General features: G+C 44.9%; 1 protein-coding gene across 1 annotated transcript in view; it reads right to left on the reverse strand.

Annotated features, from left to right (window-relative positions):
- gad3 (glutamate decarboxylase 3) overlaps positions 1–24152 on the reverse strand; it is a 68849-nt gene that overhangs the window by 19827 nt on the left and 24870 nt on the right. Inside the window, exons 5-9 of the mRNA XM_072510128.1 lie at positions 23268–23380; positions 19474–19589; positions 16520–16599; positions 15644–15698; positions 801–917 (exon numbers count right to left, since the gene is read on the reverse strand). Of these exons, the coding sequence (XP_072366229.1) occupies positions 801–917; positions 15644–15698; positions 16520–16599; positions 19474–19589; positions 23268–23380 (481 nt within the window). The remainder of the gene's footprint in view (positions 1–800; positions 918–15643; positions 15699–16519; positions 16600–19473; positions 19590–23267; positions 23381–24152) is intronic.

The following is a 24152-nucleotide window of genomic DNA, read 5'->3' on the forward strand; positions in this document are numbered from 1 at the left end:
CTCTCACACACAGAAACACACATACACACACACGTGCCAGCTGTGGTTCACAGACACACACAAACACAGACATATACTCACATACATACATACACAAAGGGACACACACACAGAAACACACATGCACACTCATATAGACAAACAAAGGGACACACACACACATGACAGCTGTGGCTCACTGTGTAGTACTCATACCGCTGATTCAGCGGTTGTGAGATCAAGTCGCATATCAAGGCTCGCTATTGTTCCAACACCGTACTGCAGGGGTGGTGCACGGCTGGAGGTGCCGTCTTTTGAATGAGATGCTAAACTGAGACCCTGCCTGCCTTGTAAGTTGGATGCAGAAGATTACATGGCATCATTTCACTGGAGTCCAATATTTATCCCTGAATCAACTTCAAACATAATCTGTTTATTATCACACTGCTGGTTAGGGGAGCTTGCTGTGAGCGGACTCAGTGCTGTGTTTCCTACAACAGTAACTGGGCCAAGTGATTGAACTGCTGCTCCTATTTCGCATGTTCCTGCTTCCTCGCCAGTGGCTGTGAAACACTTTGTGACCAGCTGTGGTTGAGAAAGGCGCTATGCAAAGCAAGTCTTTCTGTCTTTTCGGGGGAAATGGCAGCCGGCGGGGAATGCAGTCAAGCCGTGTGGAGCATCCGCTGTGAGTCATTGCTTTCTGTTTGCATTCCAATGGAAGAACCCTTCTGCATTCTCCTCTCCACATTCACAAGTGAACTATGCAGTTAAATCTTTGAACATGGGTGTGGTTAATCCGACTGTATTTGAAAGATCCTTACGTCAACATGCATCCAGAGGTTGTGCTTCTCACAGATGTCTGCGATATCATTGAGAGGATCAAAGGCCCCAAACACGGTGGTTCCAGCTGTAGCATTGACATACAAAGGAACAAAACCCTGGAAAGAAAACCTACCATTAGCTCCGTGCTTTATGTACAAGTTACATATAACCTTTTGTGAAATAGCTGCTCCCGTACGCTTGAAAGAAGTTCTTTGTTGTGAATTTATGGTCAGATTTTCATTTTGCGTTCATTTCTAATTGTTGCATGTATAATTATTAAAGTAACTAGACGAATTTGTTGTTCCCAAAAATGAGTACAAGTCCCAATTTCGGTGACCAATATCCTGGGCCCCAAGGGTCAGCTGAAAATCACATCCAACCCTAAAATAGGCACTGGATCCATTACCCCATGTAAATGAAGGACCCAACACTTGTGTTAAGGCCTCCCCGCCCCCCCCCTCCAGAAATTGGATATCCCGGAGAGAGTAGGTAACTGTCCTGAGCAGCAGGTGCCATCAAAAAGTCAAAGTGGCTTTTTTTCTACCTTCTAGAAATCATTGCGATGTAGCCAACAGCGCTCACTCAATGTCACCAGATCCTGATTGCATGCTCATGTCCCCGACCGCTCGAATTCTTATATGTCCAAGAAGAACATTTCTATTTTATTAAAGTTTGTGTTGTGGTATAAAACGGAGGTAAAGTCACTTTATTTTGCTCTAAGTGCACTGAGATGTAACGGTTCTCATTTTTCTAGAATCCTAAAGGGACTACAATGCCCGACATTGCTAAATGAAATGGGATCTTTTGGCAAAGGGCAGTGAGATTGTTTGGTGTGACTTATAATCTCCGGTATCCAGCGGAATGAGAGGTGACCTCATTGAAATACATCGGATTCTCAGAGGGCTTGGCAGGGTTAATGCTGACTCGACCGCCTGGCTGACAAATCTGGAACACGAGCACATAATCTTTGCATAAGGGGTCGGGCATTTAGAACGGAGATGAGGAGAAATTTGGCCAAAGGTGTAGGTTTTACGCGGCATCCTAAGGGGCGTGTGTGTGTGTGCGGGGCGGGGGGGGGGGGGGGGGGGGGAGGGGAGAAGAGGCCTAGTGAGATGAAGAGGTTCAGGAGGAAATTCCAGAGCTGGCGGGCTTGTCAACTGACCTCTTGTCAACATACCTCTTCATACTCCTGAGGAAGGAACAGTGCTCCGAAAGCTAGTGACATCGAAACAAACCTGTTGGACTTTAACCTGGTGTTGTAAGACTTCGTACTGTTGTCAACTGAAGGCACTGCTGCCAATGGTGGAGTGATTAAAACTGCGGATGTTCTGTAGACCAGAATTCGACAAGCACACATATCTTGGGAGAGTTGTAGGGCTTAGCAGAGGTTACGGAGAGGGCGTGAGGCCATGGGGCGATCTGGAAACAAGGATGACAACTCCCCTCCTAGCCACCATCTCAAAAACGGCTCATAATCTCATTGCACGTTTTTGGGACCTTGATGTGTATGGAACTACCATCCTGTTAACACTTCAAAATAGCTCATTGTATTTGAATTACTTTGATGTCGTTCTCAGAGCGCGGGTAAACAGCTGTATAAAGTATAAATATAATGTTTTCTTTGTACTTTATTGTGAGTAGCCTGCCTTTGTCACTGCCTGCCTTTAATTCATCTGTTGAAGTAAACAACACGAACATTGGTTAATTTTCAGTAACCATGCTGCATTCCTGACAACTGCTGTTTCTTAAAGTCACAATTCAAAGACTTAGTAGTCATTCCGTCACCAGAAAAACAATGAGCTGTGTTGCGCTGCACCTGTGTGAATTGTAAAGCAGTTACGATATTGTCAAAATGTCAACAATTTTCTCAACCAAGAATAAAAGAAAGTGAAAGAATTATTCAGACATTGAAACTGCGTGGGAAATGTCTTTTATAATTTTTTTCAGGGTGTTGTATTATTGCAGCCTCTGAGTAGACCTTACAGATACTTATGGGTTGCACGGAACGATCTCACTGCCAAAAGTCTGCGCTGCACCTTTGCTGCTATTATTCTGCTTTGTATGCTATTTACTGTAATATCTCACGTCATCAAATGCGTTCTCATGTCATTGCTGAAGACAGAGAATATCTAGAGGGACAAGGCATGATGGTAAATCAACAAGTTGGTTTGTTTTACATAAAATACAGATGCCAATAGAATACATTTTTCACAACAATACCCAATAATTTCCCATTACGTCTTGCTATATTTCTTTGTTTCTGCAAAGAGCAAAGGTGTGGAGACGCCCACACTCAGGATTCTTGTAAAACACAATGAGAGGTTTATTCAGGGTGTTGCTCAGTACAATCAACATGGTGATCTTCTCAAAGACTACGCAAACACTGCAGATGTCATCACACATCAGGTGACGCAGAACCAGGAAGAATGTATTCCCATATACACATCACCCTCCTTCCTCTTTACTTCATTAGTGCAATGACAACGATTAACATATATACAATCTATCTCCTGATAAATTATTTTGGTATCTGTCACGATAGGCTTTGAAACGTCCTCAGAAACACAATCTGAACTCGTCACTGTCTCTGGTCTCTGTTCAAATGTATAGCTCTCCAGATCCTCTAAATGTAGAGACATCTTGAGAAGTTTCTCACTATGTGCAGCAAGTAACAAATGAGCATGACATCACCAAACTCTTTTATCGTCCCTCTGAACGGTGTATGATATTGGACCTGTCTTTGCTAGGATTATAGATGGTACCCATTTCTTGTTGGTGGTGTAATTCCTAACTAACACGCTGGGCCGGATTCTCCCTCAACTGGCCTGATGGCCCGAGGCCGGCGCCAAGAGCGGCGCGAACCACTGCGGCATCGGACCGCCCGGAAGTTGCGGAATCCTCCGCACATCCGGGGGCTAGGCCGGCGCTGGAGGGATTGTGTCGCCATCCGGGATGGCCACTTCCAGAATACAAAATGGACATTTGCAAAGATTACCGGGAAAATGGACAATGCTAAGAAAGCAAGCAGGCATAGAGCCTGTCTGCATATTGGAAAAACAACTCCCAGACGAGACTGAAACTGTAGGCCCATTAGCATATGGATGGCCCATCTCCGGGAACAAAGGGAGATACTTAAGTAACCGATCTGGCCTCAGACCTCGCGGTGCCAGTTCCCCAAACCGAAAGCAGAAACCGGCCACCTAGGTCACGCCCAGCCATCAGGGCACTCACCCCTTTATTGGTCAGGATCAATGCGAATAATCAAGAAATGGACCAATTGATTGGGGCCAAGTTCAAGGCCCACCCAAAAGCGCGCGAAGCCCCCCTTCGGGTATAAGAAGAAGGCCCCAAGTGAGAATCGCTCTCTTGGACTTGGCTCTCAAAGCGGAGAGACCCGTCCACCAGCTGCACCAGAAGCAGGTAAGTCCAAGGTCAACGCTCGCTACCAGGCGGAAGACCTTAGCTGTTCCCCTCCAACACTTGGACCCCAGCAGCCTCAGAACCGAACAACGGCCATTGTTACTCTGACTGAGTGGGCGCCCAAAGCGAAGTATAGGCTTTAGCAGTAGAGATAGTTTAGTCTGTAGTATTTCATGCATGAGTAGATATTAACTGTGTGTGTAAATAAATAGTATTGACTTTGAACTAACTAACTGGTGTACCGACTCTGATCAGTATTCGGGTTTGAACCTTGTGGCGATATCGAAAGATACCTGGCGACGCTAAAGCAAACGTAATTAGAATTAAGGAAGGCGACCATATTGACCGCCATATTTAGAAACAACCAAAGAGAGCAACAGTTCGCGACGTGCCAACCGACGGCGAAGGGCCGCTGTGGGCTGGCGCGAGTGGGCGCATGCGCAGAACCGCTGGCGTGTTTCCTGCGCATGCGCAGGGGGTTTCTTCTCCGCGCCGGCCATGGCGGAGCTCAACAGAGGGCGGCGCGGAGGGAAAGAGTGCCCCCATGGCACAAGCCCGCCCACAGATTGGTGGGCCCCAATCGCGGGCGGCCAGGCCACCATCCGGATCCTCCAAGCCCCCCCACCCCCCCGAGGACACCGGTAGGCGGTCTACCAGCCAGGTCCCGCCATGATGGACCATGTCCATTTCACGCTGGCAGGACTGGCCGCAAGCGGGCGGCCGCTCGGCCCATCGAGGCCCGGAGAATTTCCCCTGCCAACGGCCCCCGACTGGCGCGGTGTGACCTCCGCCCCCACCTGAAAACCGGCGCCGGAGAATTTGGCAGCCGGCATCGGAGTAGCGGGGCGGGATTCACGCTGCCCCCCGGTGATTCTCCGACCCGGCGGGGGGGCGGTCGGAGAATCACGCCCTCTATCTTCCTGGTTGAATACTCGCTTTTTAGAGATATTCTCCCTCCTAGCAAATTGTGTTTGTTGATGCTGTGTCAGGTGAGATTAACAAATCAAACTGTGTTTGTAATTTCCTCTTGAACAATAGTATTGATAGTGAACTTTGCATGGTAGCATGTACAGTATTCCGGTAAGATATGAGAAATTTTACTCATCTTGTTAATGACTCTGGTCCTTCGATGCTTTGATAAAATGCTTTAATAGTTACACAAAACATTCAGCCTATTCATTAGTTGCTGGATGAAATGCAGCTGACTTGATACGGTGCACATCTTTCCCTTTCAAGTAATCCTCAAACTCTTTCAAAGTAAACTGCGTACCACTATCACTGACAATCTGCTGCTGTTCCAAATCGTGTGAATATTTTTGTCCAGTTTCTCAATGGTCTGCTCAGTCATCGTTGACTTTATTATCATCACTTGTGGCCATTTCGAGTGCGTGTCCGCAAACACCAAGACATGTGTCCCTTCAGTAGACTAGCATAATTGATGTGTATTCTCTGCCATGGCTGAGTTGGCCATTCCCATGGATGTAATGGTGGAGTTTTCCTTAGTTTTGCACAAAATTTGCTTCCTCTTCAATTTGACCATCTAATCCTCGCCACCATAAAAAAACGTGTGCCAATTCCTTCGCCAGGGTGTTCCTCATGCAGTTGTTCAAGGACTCTACTACACAAGTATGGAGGGATAGTCACATAGATTCCCCATCATAGAACTCCATTCTGTACTGTCAACTCAAGTCCTCATGTGATATAGGGCTTGAGGTCTGGATTTTTCCTAAGAACACCTGACAGTTTTCCTTTCTGGACCAAATCCATCACCTTCCCCATCACCGAATCAGTTCTTGGATATCTTTGAACTTGAGATGAAGTCACAGGATCCAGGAGAAATACAAAATATTGATAAAATAGTCTTTTGGGGCATGCTTTACTTATAATGATAATCATGATAAAACATCACCATCTGCACACTGCTGTACTTGAGATACTGGACACCTTAAATATATGCCGATAATATCAATGACCACCTTTGCAATCTACTAGCTGCCAATCAAGGTATAACTTTATATGGCCCAAACGCTTTAATCAAGGGTCGATGATCTGTCAAAAGGGCAAAATGATGCCCGTAAAGGTAATGGTGGAACCTACTTACACTGAAAGAAGCTCAAAGCTTTTTTTTCTCGCTGAGCGTATTTCATTTCTGCGCTAGTAAGAGTGCATGAAGCAAATCCTATCGGTCGTTCCCCTCCTGAAGGCAAAATGTGCGAGACGACTGCGCCAGCTCCTTAGGTGAGGCAACGCAAGTTAATTGCAACTTCAATTTAGATTATAATGACCAACAGCTCTGACTGCAATAAAGCTTCTTTTACTCCATTGTTTGCATTTTCACATTTCTCTGACCAGTGCCTTGCCAGTTTGACACATAGCTACGAGTGTGAAGACTTCAGTCGTGTTGCTAAATTCGACACAATTTTACCGTAATAATTGATCAATCCTAAAATCGACCGTAAATATGTCACACTTTGAGGGCGTGATGCTTCTAAGATTGCTGACATTTTCTTCAGTTCTTTGTGTAAACGGTCTTTGTCGACAGTATGACCAAGAAAATTTATGGACGACTTTAAAAAGTCACACTTTCGCTTCTTAACTCTCAGATTGTGGCTCTATAATCACTTCAGGGTAGCTTCCAAATTCTCCAAGTGTTTCTGTTCACTTGAACTGGTGATGAGTATGGCACCTAAATAACGTTGCACTCCATTCAACCCACTTCGAATTTAATCCATGATTCTTTGAAAAAGAGCAGGTGCAGATGTTATTCCAAAAGTAAGTGTTCTGTAATAAAACAAATCTTTGTGCATCACGACGGTGAGTAGTGACTGTGATTTGGCAGTCACATTCATCTACAGATCTGAAAGATCAATTTTACTGAACTTCTGTCCTCCACAAAGTCCAGCAAACAAGTCTTCAATCAGCAGCAGTGGATAATGATTTAGGCACAAAATTGGGTTAATAGTAGTTTTAAAATCTCCACAAATTCTCACTGGGCCATCCTGTTTTAATACAGGAATGATTGGTGTCGCCCAATCACTTGTAGCAACAGATTCAATGACTTCTGTACTGACTAATATTTCCAGTATTTCTTTAACTTTAAGCTTTATGGCAAATGTCACGGCTCTAGCTTTGAGACTTTGGGTGTGCTGCCTGGCTTGATTTTTAGGTGTACTTCAATTCCAGTCACAGAGCCTAGTGAACCTTCGAACTCCTTCTTGTACTTCTTCAGAGGTTGATGCAAGTTACTCTTTGAATCCACTAATTGATTTACTGATTCTCGGTTAAGCCTAATCCTCAGCAACCATGCTCCGCCAAATAGTGCAGGAAAGCTTCCATGGACAACGCGAAGAGGCAACTTTGCATCTGCCCATTTGCTTCTACTTTCACCATTACGCATCCTTTCAATGGTACAACCACTTCAGTGTATGTCCTTGGGATCACATTTGATGGTTTAAAAGGCAGATGCTTCAGCCTCTGATGATAAATTGTCTTGCATTGACAAGGCACCTAGTTTAATCTCTTGCTGTAGCTCGGTCCCGCTGTCTTTTGAGTAACCATGAGCTTCATCCACTAATTTGTAGACAAGACATGATTGTTTATTTGTGTTGTTCTTCTTGCACTTTCTTGGTGTAGAAGAGGTTTTCTGAGCCCAACACACTTTGACAACGTGGCCCTCACACCACAGTTCATCCAAGTGTTTGATTTACTCCATAATTCCCTCACCGAGTATCCAATCTGTATACAACATGACATGGTTGCACCTTTACAGCCTTGTTCTTTGAGGTATCCATTTTGCGGATCTTCGCTCCAGCCCCTATCTGCGAAGTTTCTCTCGTTCCAAACTCCATAAATGTGGCAATTTCCACAGCATCTTTCAGAGTTACATCTCTTCCAGCAAGCTTCCTCTGAATAGCTTAACTGCGGAGTCCACACACCAGCCTGTCTCAAAGAGTATCATCAAATGTTGAGCCAACTTCACGATATCGAGCTAATCTTCTTAAAGACACTATAAACTGTAAAAGAAAACGATGGTGGTCGAATCGGAACCTTTCTGTAATCAATCGTGTTTCAGGAGAGAAATTTCCCTCAAAAACGTTCATCAACTCACTGAAGGACCTGCCTCCTGGTTTTGTCGGGTGAACAAGATTCTGTAGCGGCATAAACATTGTGCGGCCAACTGAGCTGAGAAATGTTGTGACCTTTGGGTCCTCCGGTTTCTGATTAGCTATTTAAAACAATTGGACTCTTTCTTCATCTGAATTCCATGATTCCTAATCCTCATCAAATGCACCCATGGTGCTGATTTATCTTGTCATTTTCCGATCCCGGATCCTAGAGTCTACACTTTGTTGCTCCCGACTGTGTTGGAAAGTCTGACACAAATAATAATAATATATAATAATCTTTATTGTCACAAATAGGCTTAAATTAACACTGCAATAAAGTTACTGTGAAAAGCACCCTGAATAGGTAACAAAGATTTTTTTTCCCCCTTTTACCCGTGGGCAGCACGGTAGCACAAGTGGATAGCACTGTGGCTTCACAGCGTCGGGGTCCCAGGTTTGATTCCCCACTGGGTCACTGTCTGTGCGGAGTCTGCACATTCTTCCTGAGTGTGCGTGGGTTTCCTCCGGGTGCTCCGGTTTCCTCCCACAGTCCAAAGATTTGCAGGTTAGGTGGATTGGCCATGTTAAATTGCCCTTAGTGTCCAAAAATGGTTAGGAGGGGTTATTGGGTTACGGGGATAGGGTGAAAGTGAGGGCTTAAGTGGGTCGGTGCAAGCTCGATGGGCCGAATGGCCTCCTTCTGCACTGTATGTTCTACGTTCTATGTTCTATTTCGACTTTTCGCCCGAGCAGTGGCCCGTGCAGAGAAGGCAGACTTTGAGATCCCCGTTCCTCGCCGTCCGTGTGGCTTCATCACGTGTGCGGACCCTACAGCTCAGACCCCACTCACTTCAACACAACCAAAGCCTTCCCTGACTGTCGGTCTCCTTAATCACAGTTGCTTTCTAAATTTTTTAAAAATCTTCACATTGGCGGCAGTGCTTCGCCCGACGTCTGCGTGCGTGCGACTCCATTCCCGAGAATCTAGCGTGAATCTCGATGCTGTCCCGCAATTAGTTGATAAAATTCTTCTTCACAGTGATTTTCTTTCTGCCACTACCCTCATCGCCAATTTTACCTCTGGTTATATTTCTTTGTTGCCGCAATAAGAAAGTTATGGAAGTGCTCACGCTCTGGATTCTTGTAAAACACGATGAGAGGTTTATTAAGAGATTTTGTTCGTACAATTAAGGTGGTGATCTGCCCACGGTCCGCGCAGATACTCTGCGGATGTCACTTCACATCACGTGACACCGAACCAGCAAGACTGTATTCTCAAATCCATAATACTCCTCAGAACGGCAAAAGTGCATCATTCTCAATGAAAATCTAGTTTCAAATGAGCTATCCCTCAAGTAGCTGGCTCAGTCTTCTCTCTTATAGACGATGCGCTCATATAATAAAACAGGAATCTTTGTCCATAGGGTGAGAGCAATCCCTCCATCTCATTTAGATTTTCAAATCACGGTAGCACGGTGGTTAGCACTGTTGCTTCACAGCACCAGGGATCCGGGTTCGATTCCCGGCTTGGGCCACTACCTGTGCGGAGTCTGCACGTTCTCCCCGTGTCTGCGTGGGTTTCCTCCGGGTGCTCCGGTTTCCTCCCACAAGTCCCAAAAGACGTGCTTGTTAGGTGAATTGGACATTCTGAATTCTCCCTCTGTGCACCCGAACCTCCAGCGTGTGGCGACTAGGGGCTTTTCACAGTAACTTTATTACAGTGTTAATGTAAGCCCACTTGTGACAATAAAGATTATTAAAGATTAAATCAATGAAAGCCTCTTTTGGGTTGAGCTACCCATGAGGGTTCTTCCACAGGTTGAAAGTAAACAATGACAATCATTGATATTGATGACTGAAGGTGATTTTAGTCTGTGTTCTAATTTGTTTATTTATCGAACTGAATTCCAAGGGGACTCCCTATTGTTTAAAAAGCTCCACGAACATTCAAAAATGAACAATTTCAGGGGTCAGAAGTCTTTCAATGACTGTGCCAAAAGGTTTAAGTGACTGAATTTAACTTTTTAGCACTAACAGTTCCAATTACTATAGAAACAGACTGCAATGCAATTCCACTGGCTTTGTGAGCGGTACTCTTAAAATAAGAATTCAATGGTTGGCGCAATGTCAAACACAGATTGCAACAAAATCCTTGACAAGTCAGGAGAATAAGACTCCCAAAATGTTACAGGATCAACAAAGGAAAATGAAATCAAGTTGAGGATTTAAAAAAAAAAAATGCCCTACAGATGCAGGAGTGGCAATTCAAATAAAAAAATTCTGAAAATGAACAGTGACTTTACTGAGCTCAACAAAGAAACGTCAAACAAGCCTCAGACAGAAACTCTGCCCTTCAGAGTGATCTTTTTGTCAAAAGCCTGCACATGTCCTCCATTGCTATCCATAGTCCCACCTCATACATCTTAACAATCTGTGTTGCACAGAAATTTGTGGACCCGAAGCAATTTAGACGAATGTTCAGATCAGAAGAATTCAGAATATCCAGGAGAAAGGTGAACTACTCTTCCTCAGGCTTCTGTTGAGTTTGGTTGCAAATGGATTGAAAGCCTAAAGGGCATAGACATCATAGCAGGAATGAGAGAGCAAATTAAGTAGTGAGACACGGGGGTCACGAGAGCCATACTTGTGAACAAATTAAACATGATCAACAAAGCTGTCACGTCATTTGCATTTGATCTTGTATTAAAAAGGAGACCACATTGTAAATTTGCATATAGTACTCTCGACCAGAGGAACAAATAAACTACTGCATTCTTTCGAAGGGGTCTTTGGAGTGTTGTAAAATGATGCAGGAAGAGGAGAATAAAGCAGTGAAGCATCTGGCAACATTGTGTGGGAAAGTGCCAGAGAAAGTTCATCTGAAAGTTGAACTGACCAATATCCTAGAAAAATTGGTCCTCTGGGGAGCAATGAAGTGAAGGAAGGGAAAGGTGTTTGCTGGCTGGAATAATATGAGGCGAGGAATCAGAGCCAGGCGAGGAGCAGGCACTGGCCAATGGCCATCGAGGGGAGCAGCGGGACCACTCTCGACCTCCGGGACAGGTTTGAGGAGGGCAGGTGGGCGCGCAACCAAACAAAGAACAAAAGAGGGGCAAAGCGGTGGCACAGTGGTTAGCACTGCTGCCTCACAGCCCCAGGGTCCCGGGTTCAATCCCGACCTTGGGTGGCTGACTGTACGTTCTCCCCGTGTCTGCGGGGGCTTCCTCTGGGTTCTCCAGTTTCATCCCACAGTCCAAATATCTGCAGGTTAGATGGATTGGCTACGTTAAATTGCCCCTTAGTGTCCAAAGGTTAGGTGGAGCTATGGGGTTATGGGAATAAGGCGGGGGATTGAGCTTAGGTAGAGTGCTCTTTCGGAGAGTCGGTGCAGACGTGATGGGCCGAATGGCCTCCTTCAGCACTGTAGGGATTCTATGATTCTATGTTTCAGATGTTGGAAATTGAGAAGGTGACTTGGTGAAGGAGGAGGCTGGTAGGTTGAAAAAAAGAACGATTTGCGTTTTGTGGTACCTTTCATAATGATTTTTACAGTGAGCTTTTAATGTGTAGTCACTGGTGTGGTGAAAGAAACAAGCTTCCACAAACAGGTAATGATCTCTGCTTCTGCGATGTCTATTGAAGGATAGGCATTTGGCTGCGACGCCGTAAATAATTTCTCCACTCTTCTTCAAATAGTGGCCCTGAGATCCTACACGCCTACCTGCGAGGGACTTCACTTTAATGTCTTAGCTGAAAAGTGTAACGGCCTTTGACCCAGAAGCAGTACATTAAGGAAACTTGCAATTTCCTTGAAATTTCCCTGAAATCTGTAATTGGTTAAGGGAATGATTGAAAATGACTTCTGAAGAGTTTACATTACAGGTGTAATTTTCTTGAATAATAATAAGTACTGGCCCATGTGACCTGGTGACCCTTAACCTGAAAGTAATACCAAAAGGAAGGAAGTTAACATATGAGAGCAGCGTGGCCAGACATGAAGGAGAGCTGCGGCAGATGGGGAGAACAGAGAAAGTATATTTACAAGGAGGTGTGTGTGTGTGTGTGTGTGTGTGTGTGCGTGTGTGTGTGTGTGTAATACACTTAAACAGAGCAGAAAGCTGAAGGAAGGGTTAGAGCAGGGATTATCATAGAATTTACAGTGCAGAAGGAGGCCATTCGGCCCATCGAGTCCGCACCGGCTCTTGGAAAGAGCACCCCACCCAAGGTCAACACCTCCACCCTATCCCCATAACCCAGCAACCCCACCCAACACTAAGGGCAATTTTGGACACTAAGGGCAATTTATCATGGCCAATCCATCTAACCTGCACATCTTTGGACTGTGGGAGGAAACCGGAGCACCCGGAGGAAACCCACGCAGACACGGGGAGGATGTGCAGACTCCGCACAGACAGTGACCCAAGCCGGAATCGAACCTGGGACCCTGGAGCTGTGAAGCAATTGTGCTATCCACAATGCTACCATGCTGCCCCTAAATTGTGAATTGGAGAATTTTACTCTTGCTGCTTCAGTCTTGCCAGAGCTTACTAAACATTTAATGGGGTTTATTGAATGATTTGGGGAATATGCACTATCAGGACTTTTGTGAACCGAGCTCAGCAGCTTCTGCATTGTGTACGATTTCTGTCTCCGAAGACTCTCTCCGGGGACCTTGGCTGAAAAATGGCAGCCAATGAACATGGCTCAAGGGCTGAATCAATTGAGTGGGAAAGTGAGCGACCCTACCTGTCAGATACAAAGTTTAATTTCTGTCCACTGTATCCTTGGTATCCAGACTTTTTTTTATTCGTTCACGGGATGTGGATGTGGCTGGCTGGGCCAGCATTTGTCGGCCATCTTTGAGAGCATTTAAGTATCAACCACATTGGAGTCACATGTAGGCCAGACCGGGTAAGGAAGGCAGATTGCCTTCCCTTCAGGACATCGGTGAACCAGATGGCTTTTTACAGATGGCTCCTGGGTCCCCGAAGCATTACCCTGGGTCTCTGGATTACTAGTCCAGTGACAATACCACTTGTTCATTTTTAAAAAAAACATTTGTTCTTGGGGCATGAACATCGCTGGCTGGGCCAATTATTGCCCTTGAACAGAGTGGCTTGCTAGAGGGGGGGGGGGGGGGGGGGGGGGGGGTGGCAGCTAAGAGTCAACCGTATCGGTGTGTGGGACTGGAGTCACATGTAGGTAAGACGGGGTAAGGACGGCAGATTTCCTTCCCTGAAGAACATTAGTGAACCAGATGGGTTTTTACAACAATCGACAAAGGTTTCATGGTCATCATTAGACTTTTGATTCCAGATTTTTAGCGAATTCAAATTTCACCATCTGCAATGGTGGGATTCAAACCCGGGTTCCCAGAGCCTTACCCTGGGTCTCCGGATTACGAGTCCAGTGACACTATGCCACTGCCTCCCCTGACAAACACACAGTTAGAGAACTTTGTAATTCAAGGGCTTTTCACAGTAACTTCATTGCAGTGTTAATGTAAGCCTACTTGTGACAATAAAGATTATTATTATTATAACTGCATGTTCGTGGAGAGTAATGTGGATGCCTGTGGTTGTGTAAGATGTATCTATTGTATCAACTATTTAAAGTAAAATTTACCTTTTCATTTGCATTATCATGTGCCTGTTAATTCTGTTTAATTGTATTGGTTCTGATCCACATTACATTAAATGTTACAAAGAAAATGAAACTTTGTTTGCAACTTATCATTTGGATTCATTTGGTAAAATGCTAATTTTAGTTTACCCTTCCGCCATGGGGGTTGGAACAAAAGCAACATCTTTGACAGTGCAGCACTCCCTCAGTACTGCCCCGAAGCGTCAGGCTGGAGTGGGACTTGAACCTACAACCGTGTGACTTTTATGTTGGAAGGTGAGCCTGGGGAAGAGACCTTACCATGGTGCGATGTGAGCAGAAAAGCTGGAAATTGAGTCGAGGCCCGATTAACCCAAACACCTTCCACCATTCCCATCACCTCCATCACAATCTCGCTACTAATTGCATCTTTTCTCTGCAGCCCCCCCAATCCTTTCCCAAGAGATGATCTTCTGTATCAGTTCAAAGAATAAAAGCTGAGATTTTGTTCATGGCTGTTGCGCTTGCATTTTCTGACAAATGTAATTGGACTGTTCGGTGCATGAACATCCTTCAGTATTCTTCACGTTTAAGTGTATACTTCCATTCCGTATTTCTCCTCCCTGCAAACGTTATTACTTCACATTAGATTGCATTTGCCTATTTTGTTAACGCACCTGTGTCTTCCCAAATCTTTTGTGTTCATAGAATCATCAAATTATCAGTGCAGAAGGAGGCCATTCGGTCCATCGAGTCTGCCCCGGCCCTTGGAAAGAACACCTTGCTTAAGCCCACTCTCCTAACCTTTGGGACTCTAAGGGGCAATTCAGCATGGCCAATCCACCTAACCTGCACATGTTTAGACTGTGGGAGGGAACCGGAGCACCCGGAGGAAACCCGCGCAGACACGGGGAGAAAGTGCAAACTCCGCAAAGCCACCCGAGGCCGGAATTGAACCCGGGTCCCTGGAGCTGTGAGGCAGCAGTGCTAACCACTGTTCCACCATGCCGCCTTGTTCTCGCTACTCCCCACCGAACTCTTACATTTTGTGTTATCAGCAAATTTCATGCCTGCCTACCCCAATGCAAATCATTGTGACAAAGAATGGATCTAACATTGACCCTAGAGCGCCCCTACTCCATCCATCCACCAAGTTTTTAACAGCCGCTTTTTACCCTAACTCAGCTTGTCAACCAACCTTCAGCCCAAGCTAATACATTTCCTCGTACATTGCCCATATTGAAATCAAGTTACTCGGTTGAGTTTTCGGTAATTAGGAAAATAAGTCTATCCTATTTCCCTAGGAATAGCATTTCCCTAAATTGGGAAACACAATCTCTTTTAGTCTTGTGAGTGAATTTTCTGTTTTATAATTTGATCCATTGATGTAATGAGCATTCTGCGGCTTGATTATGAGGAACCTAATTAAAAAGTATAAGATAAACATTATTTTTTCCTCCTGCCACCTAATTTGTATCGCACAAACTCATCCGCAGTCGAATTAAACATGCCTAACATTTAGATTTTGTATATAAATGTAATTAAAATACAGACTAATTAACCTTTCAATCACAAAACGAAGATGCATCCACAGTACTTACATTAACTAAATTATCTCAGTTTGAAATTCAGTTTTTCATACTTTCACTAAACAAGAAAAGAATAACAGTGAATGTAAGTATTGAATATTAACCCACTTTCACGAAAGCACAAACCTTTTCTTTAGCTTCAATAATTTTGGCTTCTAATTCAGCTGCAATGATCTTCCCTCTGTGAGCATAATTAGAGAAGTATAAAGGTTTAATTGAATAGCTTGAGGTAGTTATTATTTACATTGCTCAATAAACATCAACATTTCCCTTGCGTGTTATAGCACTCGAATGTTCAGTTATATTCAGTCTCACCTGAGGGATAACATCAACTTGCATTTGTATAGCACGTTTAAATGGTCCAATGTCCCAAGGTGATTTGTAGGAGCATTGTCAAACCAAACAGGGACAGAGACTGGGATTATTCGATGGCCCGCTGAATCCCACGTCTCCGGTGTCAGCATGGTTGAGCGAGTTTTTAAACTCACTTAACTGTGCGAGACTGGGTCCCGCCCATTGTGGGTGGGTTTCAGAGCGCGACGTCTGACGAGATCCGGTTAGATCTCAGGAGGCGTAACGACCGTCGGGCATCCTGAAAGAAGCGTCTCTCGTGATCTACAGGCCACGTCCCATTCCGATTCTGGAGCAGCGTGGCTGGTAAATCAAAAGTGCTTTGTTGCTTCATCCTTCCAGTTATTAACGAGAGGTTCAAATTTATTTTTACAAGTTATTGGCTTTTATGCAGATCATAATATTTATGATATTAAAGGTGCTGTATGAATATAAATTGTGATTTTAAATTGTTTTGAGAAAGTTTGCATAACAACAGTTTCGCGACAGCCTCTGTTACATCTGCCAACAAGGCTGGATGGTATCCAGTTTAAATTATTCAGAAATTGATGACGCCTCCCCAGCTTAAGTGACTAAAAAAGAAAAGTACAGTTATTATTCAATGTTTTATATATTTAGGCAGAGTTAGCCTAATTAAATAATGGTCATTACCTCCCATTGCATTTTACCAGAATCACATTGTCCGTACCAAAGCCAAGGACTCCAGCAGCTTTCAAGATTGAATAGTGGCTCTGAAGAAAATCACAAATAAGTTATTATTTCATCTGGAAAAAAGTAACATCTGTGGCCAACTGTGTAACACTTTCACTGATAACTGTTTCCCAAAATTTCCAGTGACTGCAGAACTTCTCATTTCAATCAAAAGATGCCAAAATGTGCCCTCCAATCATCACCGTCTGTTTTGTTACCTATGTGGTAGGTAACATGTGCTTCATGTCCTGCTATTGCGAGTAGTATTGCTATTTTCCTTTCTTCAGAGACTGTGTTTAAATTATTAGTTGCCATATATAGTTGGAACTTTTGTATAAACTTATTACTTAAGTTACCATCAGATTTCAGCTGCATTGATGCTTGGACGTGGTCCATCGAATCGTTTAGTTGTCGAGGATCCATCTGCTGCGAAGTCTTCCACAGTCGAATATCCGGTCTGAATTTTCTTCTCTTTTTTGTCTAACCTAATCTAACTAGTTCTGTTAAAGCCAATACGCCTGGTACCATATTTTGTTACCTGTGTGGTAGGTAACATGTGCTACTCAATCCTTAGTTAATGATGAGGTCTTCTGAATCTTGATGAAGACTCAAACTTGTCCAGTGGCAACAAAAGGTTTATTGAGTAACTATAACAATAATTGCATGAATTCTTTACTTTAACTTTAATACTAGTGATAAGGTTAACATGATCTAACTGCAGTAACTATACGTAACTCCACTAGCCACCTGAACTAATCTGATACTGCCCTGGTCACAGTGCACCCAAGAGAGAGAGACACACACAATGTGGTTGCTTTTTATACCCCTCTTGGTCTGGCTCTTCAGTGATCATGTGGTGCTACTGATTACACATTAACCCCTTGTATACATGCACATACAGAGATCACTACACCATCTTCTTCTGGTCTCTGCAGGGTCTGCTCAAGGAAGAAATAGGTTTTTATCCAATGCAGCTGGATAGAGTTGATGTCCATCTGTCCATTGCTTTGCACCTATCCAACTTACTCAGCATGGCCCCGACTACAGAGCTCTGGCCTTATTCAAACAGGATGAAGATGCATAATAGAATGTTTCTAATTGCTGATCTTGGAAATCCAATGTCAATAAGCGTTAAATAGTTCTCCAAAGTAATGGAACAGGTGCAGAATTTGTCTGCGAATTGTGATCATGATAATGTTTGTTTAAGTGAAACTCTTCATTGTTGATAAAGCTTCAGGTATCATTTCCAATTGTTGCTCATACCTGTTGGTGTTAGTTCTGACGACTAAACCCATTCCTGCCCAGCTTTTTTGTTAAAAGCCTTCAGAATTGTTTAAAGGGTGGCCGGCCCGTGGCGCAGTGGTTAGCACTGGGACTGCGGCGCTGAGGACCCGGTTTCGAATCCCGGCCCTGGGTCACTGTCCGTGTGGAGTTTGCACATTTTCCCCATGTCTGCATGGGTTTCACCCCCACAGCCCAAAGGTGTGCATGTTCGATGGATTGGCCACGCTAAATTGCCCCTTAATTGGAAAAAAAATAATTCTCTAACTTTATATTTAAAAAAAAGAATTGTTTAAAGGGAAGGTGCATTTTCCAACAGAAGTGGAAAGCAACATTACTCTAAAGACGAGGCAGCATCAATACACAATTGAGGGCAGCAAGTACATTAACGTTCTAACCTGTTAAGAAGGACTTGCATTTAAAAGATACAGTGTCTGCCAGAAAATGTTTCTCCGAAAGCTTTGTCCAGTTTTATCTGGCAACAGCTGGGGACCCCTGAGGTATTATCGGAAGTGGTCACAGTTGACTTGTACTGCTCATAGTTTGTGAATAAAATAGTGATTGTGGCATAGTGACAATGTTACTGGATTAGTAATCCAGAGTCATAGGGCGCGACTTACCATTTGTGTCCCGTTGGAATCGGGATGGGACGCGGCTGATAAATCCCGCAAGAGGCCTCGTCCAGGATTCCCGATGGTCGTTACGCCCCGTGAGATCAAACGGGATCTCGCGAGATGTCGTGATCTGGATCACGCCCGCAATGGGCAGAATCCTGACTTGCATCGTTCAGGGTGCGGTTAAGCTCACTGAGCTATTGGTCTCGCTGAGGAAACCCCAGCTGGGAGCCGCTTAGCACTGGGTCTCCACAAACGGGGACCAGGTGGAATGGCATTTGGGGGATCTCCCAGATGATGGGAGGACCCCCTGGGAGGCCTCCGCAGAGGTGGTTGGCCTCTGGGCAGGGCGGAACCTTGGTACTGCTGATGCCACCTGGGCACCTTGCCACTGCCAGCCTTGCACCCCTGACTGTGCCACCTGGGCCACCCTGTTGGTGCTGCTTGGGTGCAGGCCTGGCATTGCCAGGGTGTCATGGTAGCGCTTCCAGGCTGGCAGGGGCACTGCCAGGGTGCCAGGCTGGCAGTGCCAAGGTGCAGAGGTGGCATTTAGCCCTCGCTGGGTATCAGATCCGGAGGTGGCCTGCCCGTATGAGGTAGGGGCGGGGCGGGGTTTGAGGACACCCCAATAGACAGGTGAGTGGAGCACTGGGGGGTCTGCAGTTGAGTTGGGGGGGGGGGTGGTTCGAAAGATTGGGGCGCCATTTAAAAATAGCGTCCCGATTTTTCCCTGTACGGCTGAACGGAGTTCCTCAGTGCAGGAAATGGGACTGAGTGCGGCCTTGGCAGGGCATTCCCCACCGAAGCCCCCAAAAAACCATAGTCTCCTTCGATCACCAGGAAGGACCCCGCTCACATCTCAAGAATGAGAATAAAAAGTGATGTTGGTCAGACAAAGAGAGGCCAATGTGAATTGGGGTTTAGGTGCTGTGAATTGATTCCTCTCTGCAAAAATATATAGGGGTCCTTTTTAGATAAACTTCTAGTTAAATATATTATTGTAGACTGCAAAATACTTACAAGTTCTGAGGTAAATAAGACCATCCTGGGCAGACTGGCTACACCTTGAGTCTTCACTTCAGGAAACCGCTTGTAGCGAGCAACGAGGATGCTGTACAAGTTTGACATGGCCCCCCCTAATAAAACAGAAACGGAAACATCTTTATGGTCTATCATTTGATTTTGATGTCAACAGGCCCGGACTACACAAAGGTTCCCCCCTCTGGATCATGTGGTCTAACTTTATCGAACCAACAGGAGAACAATTTCTGAACCTTTTTTTCCTCCTGGTGACATAAAGTAAAGGGCAGGGGACGCTTAACCATTGATTATATCCAAGACTGAAATTGATAGATTTTTAGTCTTAATGGATGACGGGAAATGGAGGCGGTGGGCGGGATTCTCCGAAATGGAGGCAGGGGGCGGGATTCTCCAAAATGGAGGCAGGGGGCGGGATTCTCCGAAATGGAGGCAGGGGGCGGGATTCTCCGAAATGGAGGCAGGGTGGCCGCGCAGTCGTGAACGGCGTCGCATTTCACGACGGCGCAAAACGGGCGCGGGCGCGGGCGCTACTGATTCTGGCCCCCACAGGAGGCCAGCACGGCGCTGGAGCGGTTCACGCCACTCCAGCCTCCATTCCTAGTGGCAACTGGGCGACGCGACAACCCGCGCATGCGCAGTGGCGCCGCGGGACATCCTCAACGCGTCGGCCCCGACGCAACATGGCGCGGGGGTTCAGGGGCCGGTCGCGTAACAAAATAGGGCCGGGGCTGGAGAGGCCGGCCCGCCGATCGGTGGGCCCCGATCGCGGGCCAGACCCCATCGGAGGCCCCCCCTCCCCCCCCCCGGTGAAGGACAGTTCCCCCATATTGTGTTCACCTTCCCAAAGTCTGGGAATCTACTCCAAGTCATCACCAGTTCTGTACTTTGACAATGCAAATGTCCCATTGATTATCCAGAAGTACCTGTGCAAAGTAAACCAAACAAAAATCCGGGTCTTAATGCCCTACCAGGTCATAGTAAATAGAAAGTTCCATTTAACCTTTGCAAACAAATCTATTAGAATTCTGATGGACATTGTCTAATTTGATTGACATTATTTTTATTGTCCTTAGATGATACATTTTTTAAAAAATGGCTATTTGGAATATTTCTGGGTACAAATTGGTGTGGCATATTTACATTCCAATCATTAATGTCATGTGGTAAATTTTAGGAAAATAGTTATTTGAAATATTCCTGGTCAGTAGGTTGATGAATGGAAATTAAGGTGATTCTGTCAGACACCCAAATAATGATAATCTGTTTGCCGCCTCTGATTGTTCAGAAAGTTTCTTTACACTTCATGTTTTACTTTTCAATGAGAAAAGAAAGATTGCATTTATTTACAGCCTTTCATGACCATAGTGTGGTATTATCATAACTGTAAGAACTGCATGGGTTAATGAAATGTCTAGAGTAGCCACTAGAGCGAGCTACAGATACAAGTATATATGACATTGATGCCAAGCCTTGAGGAGAGAATAGTACAAGAGTTAGCTAGAGAAAGACAGAAGTATTGATCGTGTGATTAAGAGCAGATCATAATTTATAACAGTGTAAAGATTAGTTGTAGATGGGTGTAGTTTATGTGTCAACAGTCAACTGTGTATTTAGAAGTATGTGTCAAACCCAAATTAGTAATGTTAATACATTTACAGCTTTATTTAAGTTCAAGCTATTTTGTGGTCTTTGTGAACACTACACCAATCATCCTGAATTAAACAACACTGAGAACACCACACATAGGACTTCCCAACGTACTTTTCAGCTAATGAAGTGCAGTCGCTGTTAGAATTTAGGAAGCACAACAGTCAATTGGAACGCTGCAAGCTCCCAGAAACAGCAATGTGATGATGATCAGATCTGTTTCTGTAATGTTAATTGAAGGATAGATATTGGCCAGGGCATCGGGGAGAATTTTCCTGCTCATCTTCAAGAGAGTGGTATCTTTCACATCTACCTGAGAGGGTAGATGGGGCCTCAGCTTAACATCTCAGCCAAAAGATGGCACCTCTGACAGAGCAGACAACCGTCAGTGCTGCAATGGGAGTCCCAGTCTTAATCTGTATCTCTAATGTGCAGAAGGAGGTCATTCGGCCCATAGTGTCTGCACCATCCCTCTGAAGGAGCACCCCAACTAAGTCCACTACCCCGCCCTATCCGCGTCACCCCACCTAACCTGCACATCTTTGGACCCTGAGGGCTAATTTTAGCACGGCCAATCCACCTAACCTGCACACCTTTGGACTGTGGGAGGAAACCGGAGCACCCGGAGGAAACCCACGCAGACAGGGGGAGAAGGTGCAAACTCCGCACAGACAGTCACCCAAGGCCGGAAATGAACCCGGGTCCCTGCCGCTGTGAGGCAGCAATGCTAACCACTGTGCCACTGTGCTGGAGTGAGACTTGAACCCACAACCTCTGACTCAGAGGTGAGAGCTGCATGACATACCAGCAAAGTTCTTTATTTTTCTAACAGTATGTGAACATAAATTACACCTTGTTAAAAAAAACTGTGATCAATCTCATTGTTTGGTGTGTGTTTCATCCACAATGGATTAAAGCAGCTTCTGAATAAGATCAAACTCTGTCTCAATTCAGGTTATTTTGGAAAAACTGAAGGAACTATTTGCATAATGATAGAAACCTGGTTCAGAGTACAGTTGCAATTCCTTTTAAACTCTTGAGTCCCTCTATTGTATGTGTGGGTGTAGCACAGTGGGAGTTAGCATCTATAAAGAGTCGGCACTAAAACTTCTTAAGGAAGTGACTCATATCACTGTATCCAAGAAGATAGTTAACGTAGTCCTGAATTTGATATGACCAGGAAATGATTATTTGAACTTATCGTCTGGGTCTACAAAGCAGTTAACTGTGAATGTTCTTGATTAAATACCGCATGAAAATAGTAGCTTTAAGTTAACACCATTTGCCCACCAAACAATGAGATTGACTCTAAATGGCTAACTGATAATTTCATTCAGACGTAACTGCCTCACGAGCCGTTGAAAGACAGTTAAACGAGTTCAGATAAACACACACTTCCTGTAAATCAATTCAGCCTGTGGGCAAATTTGTGACGTCCCAATAGGAAAATGCCTGTTAATAATTGTACTAATGATAAATCAGCCATAGCTCGCAAATGGCCATGGGCATCTCCGTCCAGACATCTCATTTTGCTTTTTCCATAGCCATCTCACTCCATTAGAGAGAGACAATTCGTTATGTCTAATTTGAAGGGCAGGTTCTGCATCAAGCACGGGGCAAGACAAGGAGCTACCACTGTCGTGTTGGGTGTTCCGCTATACAGACGAACCAACACGGTTGCAGATGGTACAACTCTGTTTTATTACTATCAATAACAACATCTGTAAACTTGTTACTGTGGTTCGTTCATTACCCTCTAACCTGTGGACCCAGCCCTAACACTATCTTGGAGAGGCACTCAGCACATGGTGAATGTCTGAGTGGCTTGCTGTGAGCTCTGTGCCCTGAGCTGTCTCCTGCTGGAATGAACGGGAACTGTGGTGTTCCCCGTTTTATAGTGCGTGTGCTCTTGCTTGTGATTGGCTGTGATGTTGCGTGTGTGTTGATTGGTCCGTTGATCTGTCCATCAGTGTGTATGTGTGTTTGCACCATGATATTTATCTGAATATCATGACAACCACGGCTGGTACATGGATTGAATCCATGCTATTTGCATGATTCTGCATCCTACTTGAGTCAACTGAGCTAACTGATCCCCACAATTGTACACCTTCTGGCAAATCTACCAGGTAAAAAAATGCCATCGGTTTCATTATGTGACCATCCAAGCATCGTCGACATTTTCTTCAAAAGAAGTTCTTCCATGATGATGAACACTGGAGCAATTTCGTATGTGAACCTACATCAAAGTTGAAAAAAAAGAAACACGCTCAGGGCTGTGAGGCAATAAAATACTCAGAAACTCAACTAAGTTAAAGCACAGGATATTCAGCAGGCAAAGTTAAACTGACGGGGCCTTGCCATGGATGATATTGAGCTCGCATCAAAGCATTTTCAATAAAAGAATTCTTAAAATACATCTCTGAGAAAAAAGTGATAGTTTGATATATGAGCTCGACTTTGAAATATACCGGGCGTTCCTTCACTGTCACTGCATCAAAATCCTGGAACACCCTCCCTAACAGCACTGTGGGAGTACATACACCTCATGGACTGCAGCAGTTCAAGAAGGTAGTTCACTCCCATCTTCTCAAGGGCAAGTAGGGATAGGCAGTAAATGCAGGCCTTGCCAGTGAGGCCCCATCCCATGTACAAATAAAAGCAAAAGAAACATTATGTTCAGGAAATAAGAGAAGTACAAAAACAGTCCCCAGAGACACGGAATTAATATGGAAGTCTTGGGCGCACTTGACATTTATGGAGAGCTCGTGGCTGTTCGGAGCATGAGAGATTTGTGCAGAAATGAAAACAGCTCCACGACTGAGAGCATATGTAACCTTCACCCTTGAGGTGGGGAGACAGTGAGGCGGTTATTATTTTCTTTAAGCTTATCTTCGTGCCCAGAGTGTTTTGTCCTTTTGGGGAGTAGTGAGTGAAGGGTTGGGAGGATTCCTGAGCTGATTTTCAGCCTGTTCAGCCACATTAGGAACATTCCTCCCTTGGCCAAAAGG

Source organism: Scyliorhinus torazame, chromosome 6 (assembly GCF_047496885.1).
Source record: "Scyliorhinus torazame isolate Kashiwa2021f chromosome 6, sScyTor2.1, whole genome shotgun sequence".
Lineage (NCBI taxonomy): Eukaryota > Metazoa > Chordata > Chondrichthyes > Carcharhiniformes > Scyliorhinidae > Scyliorhinus > Scyliorhinus torazame.